This window comes from Numida meleagris, chromosome 1 (assembly GCF_002078875.1).
Source record: "Numida meleagris isolate 19003 breed g44 Domestic line chromosome 1, NumMel1.0, whole genome shotgun sequence".
NCBI lineage: Eukaryota > Metazoa > Chordata > Aves > Galliformes > Numididae > Numida > Numida meleagris.
In genome coordinates, this window is record NC_034409.1 from 104,357,237 (window position 1) to 104,372,882 (window position 15,646).

At 48.0% G+C, this 15,646-nt stretch overlaps 2 protein-coding genes across 2 annotated transcripts in view; both read left to right on the plus strand.

Moving 5' to 3' along the window:
* LOC110402719 (maestro heat-like repeat-containing protein family member 2B) overlaps nt 1–5,627 on the plus strand; it is a 10,891-nt gene extending 5,264 nt beyond the window's left edge. Inside the window, exons 14-23 of the mRNA XM_021405115.1 lie at nt 2,269–2,428; nt 2,558–2,598; nt 2,835–2,976; nt 3,377–3,429; nt 3,760–3,867; nt 4,176–4,295; nt 4,469–4,591; nt 4,727–4,882; nt 5,074–5,196; nt 5,513–5,627. Of these exons, the coding sequence (XP_021260790.1) occupies nt 2,269–2,428; nt 2,558–2,598; nt 2,835–2,976; nt 3,377–3,429; nt 3,760–3,867; nt 4,176–4,295; nt 4,469–4,591; nt 4,727–4,882; nt 5,074–5,196; nt 5,513–5,596 (1,110 nt within the window). The 3' untranslated portion in view covers nt 5,597–5,627. The remainder of the gene's footprint in view (nt 1–2,268; nt 2,429–2,557; nt 2,599–2,834; nt 2,977–3,376; nt 3,430–3,759; nt 3,868–4,175; nt 4,296–4,468; nt 4,592–4,726; nt 4,883–5,073; nt 5,197–5,512) is intronic.
* Nucleotides 46–1,950, plus strand: LOC110402714 (maestro heat-like repeat-containing protein family member 2A). The gene is made up of 6 exons (XM_021405103.1): nt 46–183; nt 721–801; nt 961–1,030; nt 1,146–1,259; nt 1,345–1,418; nt 1,707–1,950. The coding sequence occupies exons 1-6, from the start codon at nt 73–75 to the stop codon at nt 1,908–1,910; spliced, it is 654 nt and encodes a 217-aa protein (XP_021260778.1). The 5' UTR covers nt 46–72; the 3' UTR covers nt 1,911–1,950.

Here is a 15,646-nt window from a genome sequence, read left to right on the forward strand (position 1 = left end):
TTCAGTCTTTGATGCTGGGCCTCTGCCGTCCCTCTCCAGGACAAACAGGCCGTCCTTGGGGCTGTGACTGCCATGATGGATCTCCTCCTGCAAGAGGAGCTGCGCCAAGAGCACATCTGGGAGCAGCTCCTCTGGCTTGTGCACCAGTGTCAGGAGGTCCAGGACTCCTCCAGGGTGACCAAGGTGAGATGTTGAGCAGGGCTCAGCGTGGACGCGGGGCTGAGTGCCCCGGGGCGAGTGCCCGAGGGGTCAGTGGGTTGCAGGGAGGAGGTGGGGAGCCCTTGGAGAAAGAAGGAACAGGTGTCCAAGGGAGGTCTGAGGCTTCCTGCGCTCTTCAGTCAAGGAAAGAGCGACCCAGACAGGGCCAGGAGGGAGCCAAGAGTCACTGGGGCCCATCTCCTGGGGATGGGAGGCTTCACCACCACCACTGTGCGGCTCTGAGTGTCCGAGGAGCTCTGTGCTAACAACCAGGAGGACCATGTCCGGTTGCACCTGATGGGGGAGAAGAAGGCTGCTGGGTGGGAAATGCCAGCAAACGATGCCCAAACGGGGCTCGGGTCAGAGCAGAGAGACTCTCTTGGTGCTGCTGGCAGGTGGTGACAAACAAGAAGGCCTGTGCGGGAGCTTCTCCCAGCAGACAAACCGTTGGGAAACGGTTTCTCCACTCCCAAGTGGCTAGATGTGGCTTCAGCCCTCTCTTCCTCCCCCGGTCTCTTGCAGAGCCTCGATATCTTGGAGGTAGTTCAGTCTATCGTCCCCAAGGACACGTTTCTGGCCACCACCAGTGCCATGTTCTACCAGGTAAGGGGAGCCTATCCTTGTGCCCACAGCAGTTTCCCTCTTGGCTAAGTCTCAGGAGGACTGCGGAGCTCCAAGCCTCTAACGGCCGCTCAGACATAGCTCCTTCTTTTCCGTCCTCAATGCCCATGTGATTTTCTCAAATGGATCTTGTTCCCACAGCTCTCTGATGACACCAAACAGCACAGCGAGGCTGATAGCACAAAGATGACCCACTGCATCCTGCTGCAGGGTAAGGAGAGGAGATTTGGCAATGCTTGGAAGTGCCCTGGCCAAAACCTCTCTCCCACACCTCAGGAATGGGCACGAGTTGCTTGCTCACACAGCGCGGGATTTCTTCCCCGCAGCCCGCATCTGCCCAGAGGAAATGGTCCTGTTTCTGCAGTCGCAGCTGGGCGATGAGAGGGAGGCCAGATGCGTGGCAGCCCTGGGTCTGCTTGGTGCTCTGGCTCGCTCGCACGGTCAGTACCACGGGTCGCGACGTCCAGGGATCCCTTTTGCCATCTGGGTTGTGCCTCCACGCATGCTTCTGTGCATCTCTTGCAGAGCTGGTGATGACAGAGAAGCTGCCCCAGGTCGTGGAGGCCGTGCAGTGCCTGTGCGGGGACCCCAGGACCCGGGTGAGCTGGTTTGGGAAGGGAAAGCGCTGTCGGGGTGGTGATGCTGCTGCCAAAACGGGCAGGGCCGGGCTGCCCGCGGAAGTGCTGGCGCATTGCCCACATTCTCCCTGCTGGGGAGAGCAGGCAGAGTGGAGCGGGCAGGTCCCTGTGCTGTGCATGGAAAGCACACAGCCTGGTGCTAAGGCGTGACACACGCCTCAGAAGTCCAGGCTTCTCCTCTGCTCTTGTTGTCTCTGCACATGCCCAAAGGGCAAAAAAAGAATCAAAACCACAATTGACTCCTGTCAGGTGAGGAGGGCCATCCTGCATTTCATCAAGGACCTGCTCAGTGCTGATGCCCGGAGCTGCTCAGCCTGGGATGTGGTGGGGCACATCTTCAGGGAGTTCAGCCGCAGCGCGGGAAGAATGGTAAGGACAGTGGGCAGCAGCTTCCTTTGGGAGACCCGTGCTGCTCAGAGGCCGGCACAGAAGCACCGGTGGGGCCACACCTGAGCCTCCGGAGAGGCTCCTGAGAACTGAGAGTAACCGGCGTTTCCCCAACATTGTTGTGCAGGCGGACGGAGAGCTTTCTGCCCAGGAAGCCCAGGAAGAAGGAGCTCTCCAAGAGCTGTGCAGGGACGTCCTGGGGTCACTGGATGCCTCTGTGAGAGGGATGACCAAAGTAAGTCACACTCTGCACATCTGCCGTTCCTTGCTTCCGCACCACGTGTCACTCGTCCCCTTCCAGCACCCCAGGTCTTTCCTCCAGCGTGCTCGGAAGCACACAAGACTCAGGGAAACTCACAGAGTCCTCTTCATCTCTGAGCTGAGGCAGGAATGCTGACATGCTCAACTGCCTCGTTCCTTACAGCTCCTGTGGCCGCGGCTGCTGCTTTATGTGGTGCCGGCCCAGTACACGGGCATGCTGATCCCAGTCTCCCGCTGCGTGCAAGCCCTGGCAGAGAGAGGGGACCTGAAGGACCGTGAGATAGAAGAACTGGATCCCCATTTCCTCAGCTCCGTCTTTCAAGGTAGGAGCAGAAACTCCCCCACTGAGCTCTGTTGACCTCTGTGTTAGCATCCAGAAAGGACAGCGGAGGTGTGCGTGGCAGGGCGCGGCGTGTCTTGGCGTCTCACTCAGCACTTCTTTCTCCCCACAGGCCCACTGCTGACGCCCCAGAAACTGCTGGCACGCCTGTTGGTGAGTAGATGCTCCAGAGGCCAGTGCCACGAGCCCCGAGGAGGAAGCAGCATGGCCGAGCGTGCCGGCGCCCGCCTCACAGCCAGGGATGCCATTCTCTTCCCCGGCTTGCAGTGCCATGGGCAAAGCTGTTGGCTGCTCCTTGCCCGCCAGGGCGGTGCCAAGCTGCTTCCCCCCTGGGAGAAGCCGCTGCTCTTGCTGCAGAAGTGACCCTGCTTCTCCTTGCTCTCGCTCAGGTGGTGGCAGGGAGCCCTTTGGCAGGCAGCGAACTCCAAGCCGCTGCCTTGCTGCTCATGCAAAACCTCCACAGCAAGATCCACAGAGCTGTGGGGGCCATGTGGGCTGCTGAGATCCCCCGGCTGCTGCAGTGCCTCAATGGTAAAGTACTGGCAGGGAGGGAGAGGCGGAGGCAGGGAAGGGGGCTGTGAAAAAGCAGCTCTGCAGCGTGGCAGAGGAGAAGCGTTGCCTGCAGCCCAGTGCTTGCTCTGCTGCCGTTCCCATTCCGGAGAGACAGCACTGAGGCTTGGGGACCTTTCCCCCCGGGGATCTGTCCATTCCGGGGCACGAATGAGCCCTTCACGTCCCCTCACACAGGAAACTTGGAGCAGTTCTGTGTTCCTGCTGGGACAGTGGTTGTTGGGAGGGACAGGTCATTGCGGAGGGGGGTGCAGGTCCCAGCTTGGCAGTGTTGAGTTCCCAGGCCAAGCCAGGTTTGCAGCAGCTCTTCCTCTGTGGCTTGATCCCAACCAAGGATCTTTTGCTTCCTCTTGCTGTGCAGGGAAAGATGAGAGCTTCCCGGGCTCTGCAGAATGGGAGCAGCGTCTGATAAAGGTACAGCATTGCCGGGAGGCGTGGTACAGAGAAGTGCTTGCCTGCCTCAAGGAGCCCCGCTCCCATATGAGCCACTGCAGGACAAGAACAGCCTCTAATGTGGCTGCGGAGCGGCCACATGCCTTTGAGGCACTGCCTCTTCCTCTTTGTCCCAAGCCCAAGGGGGGTCTTAGGAGAAGAGCGGCAGGTGGCTTTCATGGAAGGAATGTTGGGGGGAGCTGGGAGAGGGACTGTTCTTCCAGGCAGCTCTCCCCAGGAGGCTGCAGCGACTTGGGAATGTGGGAAGAGGCACAGGGCAAGGGAACATTGGCTTCTCCTGTTGTCCAACAGTTCCTGAGGGCGTCACTGGATACCATGGCGGACGAGGCCTGGACCAAGGGCCTGAGCTGCGAGCTGAGCCGGTGGCTGGGCAGCTCTTTCAGCAGCTCCGGAGAAAAGGTGGGTTCCCCCCGGCTCTACCCAGCGGTGCAGCTGTGGGTGCCCAGCTGGGGCTGGGGCTGAGGGGGGTGCTCTGCCCACGTGGGCTTCTCACACTGCTTCCCCAGCCCATGCCCCCCCGAGTGCCTTTCCCTGCAAACTGCCCGCGGGCTGGCGAAAGCTCGGCCCTGCAGCTGCTCTCAGCAACTCCCAGGGAGCGTGGGTCCTTCCCACCTGGCCCTCTCCCAGCAGGTCAGGCTGCTGCCACATCTCAGGTTTTTCCTTCCCTTCCCTTCCCTTCTCTTCCCTTCTCTTCCCTTCCCATGCAGCCTTTCCTGTACAAGGCTCTTGGTACAGCCCTGGGAGCATGTAAGGAAGTCCTCCACATCCAAGAGAAGCTGCTGCAACACCTGGAGGACGCAAATGCGGAGGAGCCATCTGAGAGCCAGGTGAGGTCTCCTCCAGCTTCTGCGTGCGTCCCCGCTCTGTCCCTGGGGCAGAGGGCTTCTCCTGGCCCTGCTCCAGGCCCTTTCGATCTCCTGCTGCCATTTCCGTCAGGCGGCCTGGCCTGGCCTGGCCACTGTGGCTGGCCGCACTAACGGCCCCTTGTTCTTTTGTGCAGGGGATGATCTCTCTTCTCAGCCATGCTGCTGAGACCAACTTCCACCCAGCCTTGGACACGCTCACCATCTTTGCGTCCAGGCTGTGCAAAGGCCGGCGTGCGAGGATTTCCTCACGCAAGAAGGTGAAGCGTTACGGGTTTCTATTGTGGCTTTCTTCTGCCTTATTTTCACGGCAGCTCCTGCCTTGGGAGCCCAGGTGCATCATGGGGTGCTGGGGGCCGCTGAGCGAGCGTCTCAAGGCATTTCTCCCCCCACAGGCAGAGCTGAACAGCCCAAGAGCTCAAGCCACCCGCAGAGCTCTCATGCTCGCCCACGGCAGCTTGGCACTGTGCGCGTCCAAGGAACAACTGCTCGCCCGCCTGGAAGGAGATATTGTGGGCAACATCCTGCTGCTCTACAGCTGCAGCTGCCGGGTGAGAGCTTAGGGTGTGCCAGGGTGGCTGAGCACCCAGCTGCAGCCCCTCCACCTGGGGGGATGCTGAGATGGGCCTTCTTTTTCCAAAGGCCCCTCGGGGTTTGTGGCCAGATGAAGATCCAAGCCCTTCCCTTAGTGTTGTCCCCACGTGTTCCCTCAGTTCAAAGAATGTTCTCTCTTGGGCCTCAGGACTTGCAGAACAAGCTCGCACTGGTGCAGAGCATCAATGACGTCATCTCTGCCTTCCAAGCTGCGGGTGACTGCGGCCGCTTCAACCCCACCTTGAAGGCCAAGCTGCTGGAGATCCTGACGGTGAGTGCCTAGAGCCAGGGCCGTCTGCAGGGGAGTTTTGGGCTGTGCCATGAGGCTCGCTTCCCTGGAGGCATACGGGTCTCCCTCAGCCACATGTCTTCAGCTGGTGGGGACCTTGGGTGCTGGCAGGCAGCGGCTAGCAGCAGGCTAGGTCCACCTGCTGTGGAGCCGCTGCATCTTTCAGTGCCTCTGTGGGAAATGTGAGTGGTGGGGCCAGCGTCTGGCAGGTGTGTCTGTCCCGGAGCTGGGCGGAAGAGCTCTCGCTTGTTTTTTTTCTCCCTTGCCCACTTTGACAGTGTCTCTCTGGGACTTGAAGGACTTGCTGAAGGAGCATTACTTGGGCACCCCTGTATCCCCAGTGCCCCTCAACGTGGTTCTGGCCCTCTCAAAGTCTGTTTGAGGCAAAAATTACTCAGTCATAACTCGAGACTCTCCTTTTTCTAGTGACACATGGAGGAGAAGAATAAGAGCGTTTTGCCTTTGAGACTGGAGCCGGTAGAAGAATGAAAAGGAAAGCTGAGCTAAAACATTTGTATTATTTATTAAAAATTTTAAATGCCAGAATCCTGGCTAAGAAGTGAAAAGAGTGGTTTTTTTACCAAGTCTTCGTTTTCATAGCTGCTGTAGACCGTCTCTTCTCCATACCAGTTACACCGTGCTCTGGTCTGCAAGGGGAGCAAACGTCCCACAGCACAGCTTGTGGCTGCTCAGGCGTGGGCATTTCTACAGGACACCAAGACTCCTGCTGTGGTTATGCTGTGTCTAAAGGCACCTCTGACCAACTCGTCACTACACGTAACGGGATATTGGTGGGAAGGTTCAATCCTACTGCCACACCACCATCATCTGCCTCTGATGTCATGGGCCAACATCACACAGGTTCATAGCGCACCGACGTTCGGTTAGTGCTGTGGCGCCGGGCCAGGCCACTGGGCAGGGCAGTGCTGCCGCCATGATGGCACGGGGCAGTGGGCAGCCACAGTGCCGGCTGTGCTGCAAGTGATGGACACGCCTCTAACCGTTAGGGGCTGGCCTGCAGGAGAGGAGCTCTGCAGAGAAGGACCTGGCTAAATGCTATGACATATTCCTCCTGCAGAGAGATACTGAATTTTCTGCTATTATTTTGGGTAAATAAATCAAAAGACATGTGTCTTAGTTGCTTATTTTTAAGTGTGACAGGTGAAAATGTCAGCCTTTAGGGTAGATCAAAAATGTGGTTTTTATGAGTTACTTCACAGGCTGGGCCAGCAACCTCCAGATCTGGTACTAGACCACTTTGCACAGGCCCCTGGGCAGACCAGGCCCAGGAGTTGTTGTTTCAGACCAACCTGGTCTTGAACACTTCCAGGGATGGAGCACTCACAGTCTTTGTGGGCAGCCTGTTCCAGCACCTCACCACTCTCTCTGTGAAGAACTTCCCCCTGACATCCAATTTAAACCTTCCCTCCTTGAGCTTAAGATATCAGTGTACTCCATCTTAGATGCCATTTTTTCTTTATATATACATTCTTTCTACATACACAGGTCACATCTGTGTACTTATCCCGATGCAGTGCCAAAGCATCAGAAGAATCTTTTGTTGCAGGTAGCCACACCACACTGTAAAGGGAGGTGTGAGTTTTACATTCCTCTATGTCTTTTGACACTGAAATACAAGCTGTCTAGTCTAACATGCTTTTCAAGGATCCAACTTTAGCCAGTGGAGATACCCAAGCTAAGTGGTGAGGTTGGATTACTGAGATTTCAGAGAAATCCAATAGATCCTTAGATCTCTTTCTTGCGTACCACCATGGCAGACAGAGCCAAAAATCTCATCTCCTGTAGAAAACAGTTCATCATGTTTCTCTCTCAAGCCCAAGAACAACTGTTAGGTTAAGATCAGGGATCTGAAAGATGGCAACACCAGGCTTAAGGTTGCTTTGGTGGTAATTCCTTTCCTGTGGCTCTGATACAAATCAGGACTGAAGTACTGTCACGTGAAGTGGGAGACACCCTAAGATGTTTAAAGCTGAGGAAAGGCTGGTTCCGAAACCTACTGACCAGTATGAACAGATCTGTATGAGCATCACTACTGATATCAATGGAAACAGGCTCAGGCCTCGATCTGGCTTGAAATGCTGTTGTGAATTTAGCATTTCCGTGAGCAGAGAAATCTGACATCACTTTTTAAAAGTTATCATAGCATTTACTGAGGACTGTCCCACTGAATTCAGTGGAAAATTAATCCTACTGATTTTAGTTGGTGTGAGATATTTAGACCCATTTTGTTTTAAAGGTAACATTTGTCCTTTGTAAAAAATAGCATAATTACACTATATTAGAAATGTGCTAAAGAAAATGCATACTCACACTTATTAGACTGAACATGGGAAACTGAATACACAGTGAGGGTGAGATTTTATAAGTCTTGTGCTATTTAGAAATCAGAGAATATTGCATTTAGATGTTACATTGATATGATAGCCAAGTATATTGAACTCTATGAAAAACTTGCATGTTGATTCTGAAACACGTGATACAAGTTTTGCAATATAATTATTTTTTCATCTCTCAATAACAGATAATTGTAATCCTACACTGGATGTTCTGTTCCTTCTCAAATTTGCATTGTGACAGATAAGAGGAATAGATCATGGTTCATCTTGCCACTCATTTGTTTTATACAGAGATAAAATATCTAAACCTGCAAAACTAACCATGCAAATAATTTCTTTAATTTTCTCCTGTTTTGTCTCATAAGGGCACGTAGATATCTGTTTCCCATATTACTTATTTAAAAAAAAAAAAAGGAAAGAAAACAATCATCCCACTGGAAAGCCTGAAGTATATGTAGTGCTCCTGGCAAAATTCTCACCAGGTTAGTCTATGCCCCAACACCCCATGCAAAACACAGATGCTGTGAAACGGGGTCAGACAAGAGTGGCTGAAGTCCTGCTACAGTGCTCTCACACCCCAGGATTGAAATGGAAATAGCTGCTCTTAATGAAGGACAAGAGGACAAGGCTCAATAAAAAACATTTCTGTTTTGTTCGGAAATGTTTCCTGTCTCTCGCTTTTGATCCTGAACTGTTAGGCATGTTCTTAAGCTTTAGCCTATTACTTCACTGAAATTAATTATGCTCAACAGTAGCATTTATCTGAGGTTGTCAGATGTACTTGAGTGATGTGGAAACTGAAATCCCCCTTTCACAGTACCTGGGATGCCCCATCCTAAACAGGGGAGATTTCAAAGCTTGAGTGAGTGGAAATGTGACTGAAGAATACAGCTGCACAATGGCTCATCTGCTGCTCAGAGAAAATGCATCATGTAATGTACCTTTTGTCTTCCCAATCAGGCACGAGGGAGATCATTTTCTCTAAGCACTTTACTTCTGTATTTTAGACTGAAAGCTTCACTAGATTAGTCCTTTTTTCAGGTTCAAGGCCTTGCATATTCAATGCAAATTTTTTTTTTAAATCTCAAATACACCATAAACATATCAAAAGCATTCAGATATTCAGCATTTTACTGTTTTTAATGACCTTCATCTTCCAGCTCCTGTAACTAGAGCTGGGCGCATTCCAAAATGTTTAAAATAAATTTTCAGGGCAAATCCTCACCTTGAACTATCACAACAAATCTGGCATTACTGTGTTGATGCAAACACGAAACAAACCACAGCTGGACCAGGAAAGCAATGACTTCTGCATTCTCATGCATTGCCTTTCCTCTCCTCACTAGATAGCCACTTTAGCACGGGAACCTCCATTTTCTAAAGAAAGCCAAACCAAAAACCTGAAGAACTCTACCGGAAAAAGGCACTTGATGGCTTAAGGGAGGTGGGAGGAATTTATTGCCTTTTTGTTTGCCAGGAGTGTGGTGTTGTGTCATTTTTACCTCTGAACTGCAGGGCATTTCCCAATCTCTTTACAGCAGCTCTGCTATCAGCTGATAAACATTACCAGTGATCAGCAAGGAAGGTCACAATCTTACTTATTGGTCTTCTGTTGCAAATAAACATCAGCAACAGACTGCTATGGTGAGTATGACCTTATTACCATGGTAGCTTTCTATACGTTTTTTTTTTAATAAGAGAGCATTTTGTCTTTGCTCACCATTAAAACCAAAGCAAAATGTAACCCTTTATTTGAATTCTCAAACACTTTCATTTCAGTTGTGTAACACAAATTAGTGTAAGTGGGCTTTGTCCCATTTAGAGCCATGCAAGGAAGAAACAAATTGTGAAGAAGCAGATCCAAAATTTCATCAAAACTGAACAGGTGAGGGCCAACTGCAGCATATAGTTCAGAGTGCAGCTGGTGTAGAGCTGGACTGCTCTGCTGCCTGTGGCAGGGACGTGTCAGCTTTCCCCAGCCAAGGATCCAGTCCAGGAACACGTTCCTAAGGGTGGTATGATCTGCATATTGTCAGCGTGTATAGAAATGTTGAAATGCTTTATGTGATAGAAAAAGATAAAAAGTAAGAAATATTCAGAGAAAGGGAGAAGGAAGGGAGATCTTGCAGGTTTGTTAGGCAGCTCTCCAGCCTCTCTCTCCCTCTCTCCCCTCTGCAAAGAGAAGCAAATTAACTGTTTAACAAAGGGATCGTATTTCCGGATATGACAGGGGGAGATAGATTATGAACAGATACAAATGAAAAGTCTTGTGCCAAAAAATGAATGCTCTTAAGGAAGACTAAGTGTCCTGGGCAGCTACCAGGATTGCTAAAGGAAATGAGGAAAGAAATTAGTGAAGCCTTAACAGATTTTTCCCAATTGCCCCCATGACAGGTTGGGCTACAGAGCAAGGGAAAGTGAGCAACACAATGCACAGACTTATTTCAACCATTATTTTTATTATTAAGGGGTCATGAGATACTGCAGGTAGTTAGAATCCAGTTGGCTCGAAGTTATTTCCTGGGGAAACAGTTTTGTGGGTTTTAATGAAGTCATGATATAATACATTGAAAAGACTCATTTAACTGGAGATAGCCAAAATAGATTAGGCTGAGGGGCACTCTTGCTTAACAGCTCTTTGGAAGTCCTGGAAGACATTGCTAAACCTGTCTGGGAAATGGTATTCCTGTCTTGCAAAACTTTTTGAGATTTTAAAATATTTTCCTGCTCTGAATCAGAATGATAAACAACACATTGTAACATTTTGTTCTTATTAGGTACACAAAAAAAAACAGGGAGAAAAAAAAGAGAGAAGGACAAGAAAGGAGAAAGGAGAGGGGGACCCACTCATCTGTGTCAGACCTGTGGTGCTCATCTCAGGAAAGCAGAGCTCCCTTCTTGGGCAAATGGAGCGGGGGATCGTCTCTCCTGACCCTTCAGCCTTTATCTACTTTTTCAGTGTTTTCCAATAAATTCCATATCTGCTCTCCATTGGCTCAAGTTTTGATCTTCAGTTTCAAATCAATAACCTCTTACAGAAAGACATATAGTACCAAAAAAAAAATAAAAAAAATCTGGACTAAATATTTCTGTCTGCAATATAGATGAGAAATGTTCTGGGTGGTTAAAATATTTTCTATTACACTAAATGATTACTCTGAGGTTTGTTACATTAGCTTAGGAATAATCAGTTATGATTTATTGACAGCAATGTGCTTTGAGTAGAGAACAGAAGCACAGGATCACGGGATAAATGAGGCTGGCAGGGCCCTCTGGGTCCACCTGACCCAAATCCTGCTCTAGCAGGGACACCCAGGCAGGGCACCCAGGGCCACATCCAGGTGGCTTTTGATCCCCAAGGTGGATCTTCACAGCCTCTATGGGCAGCCTGTGCCAGTGCTCCATCACTGTACAGCACAGGAGTGCTGCCTGATGGACAGATGCAACCTCCTGTGCTCCAGTTTGTGCCCACTGCCTCTTGTCCTGGCACTGGGCGTCACTAAGGTCACCCAACAACATTCAGATTTGTACTGAAAAAAAAAAAAGCTTAAATGTTGCTTCCAGTGCATTTTCTAATTTTAATTTGATAGATGATGGTCCTGCGGGATAAATCACTGATGGAAATAGTACGATCATAAGCACCGAGGAGTTCAGGTATGAACTTCACCATAAAATTGTTGTGTAGCTTTAAGAGAGAGTTCAGGTAAAGAAGTGACAGCGGATAAACTCTCTGTCAGCAGTGATGAGAACAATAATGTCTGCCTCACAAAGGAGTTGCACAGACTTTCAGTTAGTGTTTATCAAGAATTTTGAAAAGTGTGCATTATATTCTGTAATCTGTACTCTGGGGTCTTCTAAATAAATAAATGGAGGCCTTTTACATTTCTCGTTACATCAATTGTGAGCTGCAAATTCAGTGTCCCATTGTGCCACTGATCCAACTTCACATCCAGTGTGAAGTCATTGATTTCAACACTGTTACATTAGACGTAAAGTTTGTTCTTTGTGTCTTCAGCCATTTCATTTTATCCTATCTTGATTTCTGATAAAACCATTAGGATGAGGAGGATTTGGTCTGAAATAAGAAAATTTTATGCAACATGGTGTGGCAATTCAGTGCTACAGACTGAATTTAAAGCAAACATTCCTTGTGACTAAAGCACTTCATGAAGTTTGACTTTTACATAATGTTTTAACACCACTACTTCTTACTAACCAGTGGTGGCTTTTAATGATGAGATTAAACCTACACTTGTAAAAATATCTGTGACTCAGAAAGACACATTCACTGTGATATTACACATTTTTCTAGACTTACAAACTTCTTCACAATTGATTTTCCCAGCTATTTTAACCAGGCCAGTGCCCTTGCGGCTCAGTGGTGTCCAAGGACCACTGTGGATGCTTTTCAGAACAATCTTGTTTGGAAAGACATGATGTTAATATAGAACAATATACAACACTGCTATTTTTCAGATAAACTCAGTTGAGCTGCAGCTGAAGAAGAGGGCTGAAAGAAGTCCTGTCCACGGAACATACCTTGATTAACTGGGTGGAATGAATTTTAGTACAAAACGGCATCAAATTTAGCAGAATGTTCTGATTTGTGTTTTTTCCTGATCTGATAGCTGGTATTTCCCCTCCTAGATCCTACAGCAAGATTATTAGTGTTGGAAATAGATAAGAATGGTATGCTGGATTATAACAGCACATTTATAAGCAGCACATCTAACAGCCTTATTAATCACATTTCAGCCCCAAAATTTGACAGAAACCATATGCTTTGATTACTGTTTTGTCAAGGAAAGTGACTTCCAAGTAACATTCTTCTTTCCAGCTTTTAAGATTTCCAGGGCAAGAAGAATAATTTTAAATCAACACTCTACAAAAGAGTATTCAGTTTGAGTCAGTAGTACTGAAAATACACACAAGGCTATGGTTTGCCAAAGACACAGCCACTAAGAAGGTGGGATTTGCCTTGGTTTTGCAGTATTTCTAAACACGTAGTAACATTCATGTATACATACATGTGATAAATGGAGCTTTATTCAAAAAAGATGTTTGTGGTTAGCTAAGAAGTTCTCAAATTAAAAGACGTATGTGTAGAGAAACACCAGCTTCAGTTCTCATTTGATATTTCTTTCCTGTCCTTTTTTCCTAAGCTTTAAGGCAAAAACCTTGCCTTTTGCACCCTTCAGAAGACTGTTACCATAGAGAGCAGTGTTCTATGCAGAGAAGTGCTGTGAGCTTGATTTTTGGCTCACGAGTGTGGCATGGTGCTCGTTTGGCTGCCTGAACACCACAAGATTGACCACACCTAGCAATTATTTTAATCGGGCCTTCATTTTTACCTCCTGCCTGTAGCGCTCGGCTGACTTGGAACAGCTCTGGTAATTAGTGTAAAATTAAATGAGAAGCAGAGCTGGAGCATGCATCATGTGGAGGCTGCAAGAAGGGCCAAGCCACCACGCTTCGGTTCATGCCACTTTCCTATCGAGCTCATACCACAAGACATGTTGACATCTCCCAAAGCCTGCAACAAAACACACCATCAGTTCAGCAGCCACAAAACATAACCTGAGCAATGCATATTTGGACAAAGAGGTAACACTGTGTTTTTCCTGTTTAATAAGGACATATTCCAGACAACATCACCATATCCTCATCTACATCACCGGCTGCGAACTCATTTTGCTTGTTGATGAGAGAACAAGTCAAAGAGATGAAGAGAGGAGGGGACAGGGGAATGTCTAATGAACACTAAAACCATACTTTATTTATGGTAAGCCCCCACAGGTCCCCTTTAGCATCCTGGAGACTTGAGAGGAGCATAGAGTAAGCCCCAAAAGAGACACTTAAGTGCTTTCCTCCCCCTTGAGCATCAGCTGAGATTGAGAGAGGAAAAAACGGGGAGAGCAGCAATAGCCTCAGAGGATCAATGCATAAAGTGCTGGTTTCCCTCACGCAGCTGATGGGCTGTGAGGAAGGGAGAAGAGGTGAGAAGCATCATCTCAGCCTCAGAAGAAGGGAGAAGTACCATTTTCCAGTACTTACTTCTTGAACAAAAGATGCAAGATCACCTTTTCTTTGAATGTAATGTCTGCTGTATTAAGACCTGGTCCTGTGAATGTTCACACATATATTTAATCTGAATGCTGAGAGGGATACTTCAGTTAAAAAAGAGATATTTTATAGGTGGAAGGGAGAGAAAATGAATTTAGGATTAAAATGGGGCCTTGAAATTGACTTAACTTTTTTGCTAACTTCAATTATGACCAAGGTAGCTTCAGTTATAGCGGAAGGGCAAGAATAGAGCAATATAGCTTATAAAGTATTCTGCTTCTCTCCACTTCAAACTATGGACAGTATTTCTCACTTTACAAAAAGAACAGAAACAAGCTAAACTTTTACACAGGCCATTATGAAGATTTTCAGCCTGCAGACGTGCAATGACTGAACAACATGAGTGGAGCCAGGGATGTCAGGTTAGCACACACATCACATTAGTAGGGCTGGGTGCAAATATGTGAAAAGTTCATACAAAAATACAACAGCTTTCCTTGCACAGCATGTGAAATAGAAAGAGCTGCCATGGAGTCACAAAAGAGATTCCCATCATTTGATCCCTTCTGTTGAAGGAGAGAAGGAAAGGTCTTAAAAGAAAAGCACAATGAAAAACATTAATAGGAAAATGAAAATTCCTCAACAAATGCTGCTGTTGAAACAGCTCCTGCTCCAAAAACAACTATTAACAAATTTTGGCCAATTCATGTTTCCTGTAATCACACCTGACATCAGCTAGAGAAAGCCAAGGGGTTTCTTGGGAGCTCAAGGAGGGACTTTCTCTTTAAAGTAGCAGAAGGAAAAACAGAAGTCCACTTCCATTCTTTTGTTTTGTACTGTCAGAAGTTTCATACAATAATTTTTACTGTGTACCTAGCTGCTTCTTATCCTTGAGTAACACATAAGAATTTAAAACTTCAGTATTATTTAGAGGTTATACTGATTTCATCCGTTTGTATAGTTTACTCAGAAATCTGAAATTTGATCTTTTTATAGAATCTCCATGAGGTAAAAATGCAATTCTCCCTAGTATGTTACTGTTCCTTTGAATCTAAAATCTTCACCAGTATTTGGGATCTTGTGAATTGCTTCCATTAGAAGAAAAGTCATTTCTTCTGCATAATTCTGCTAAGGAGATCAAGCGAACACCAAACGGACCAGACACCATTACACACATTCCCAAAGCACTCTTCCAGCACCCTTGCCCAGACAGGAGCTCTGCCCTCTCTCAGCTTTCTCCCTGGTGTGCAGAACAAATGTTTCTCTAGTGGGTCTGCTGTTTTCTGTTTGTTTTGGAGATTCTTATGGGTGGTGTTCCTTTCATGGATGATCTGAGGCATCCAGAACCATCAGCCTACAACCCAGTGCAGGAACCCTTGGCCAAACCTTGTTTTTGCCCTCCTGCTTCTCCCCCATTAGACTCTCCCTGTCAATGCCAAGCACGTCACCATGGCATGCAGCAGAGCTGCAGAGTCACTGCAGTGCTGAGAGCAGGCCAGTCCTGTGCTGGGGAGCAAGATGTGTGCGCTACAGGAGCGTGGGCCCCTTCACCCTCACCAGTCAGCCCAAGCCTGCTGTAAATGGATTTGCTGCTCTTTGATTGGCATCATTACCTCATGTAATGTTGTCTAATTATATTATTGATTTCCTCCCCCCATTCTATTTAATGGATTCCCCTTCCAATTCACCCTCAGTAAAGACACGGGCAAGTACAGCAGATGGATCTCCAGGGAGTCTCTTCCAAACATGTGCACTGCATGCAGCATACAGGTGTAGCACTCTGCATTTGCTTCTCAGCAAGCCAGAAACAATATTGTTTGGGGGACAGTGGAGAGAACAGGAGAAATCATGGTCCACTAACACATTCAGGCACAATAATTGCTGCTCCATAATAACCGGCAGAATTATTACTGGGACCAGACTTTTTTTTTTCTGTTTCACAATCCAGAGGAGCTGTCTGTAGAGCTAGGCAGGAAACAGATATCATATCCTGCAAAATTTTTAGTAATTTA

Coding starts and splice junctions, on each gene's coding strand:
- LOC110402714 (XM_021405103.1), top strand. CDS start 73: ATGATGGATCTCCTCCTGCAAGAGGAGCTGCGCCAAGAGCACATCTGG. Junction 184..720: donor ACTCCTCCAGGGTGACCAAG/GTGAGATGTTGA, acceptor GGTCTCTTGCAG/AGCCTCGATATCTTGGAGGT. Junction 1,031..1,145: donor CCACTGCATCCTGCTGCAGG/GTAAGGAGAGGA, acceptor TCTTCCCCGCAG/CCCGCATCTGCCCAGAGGAA.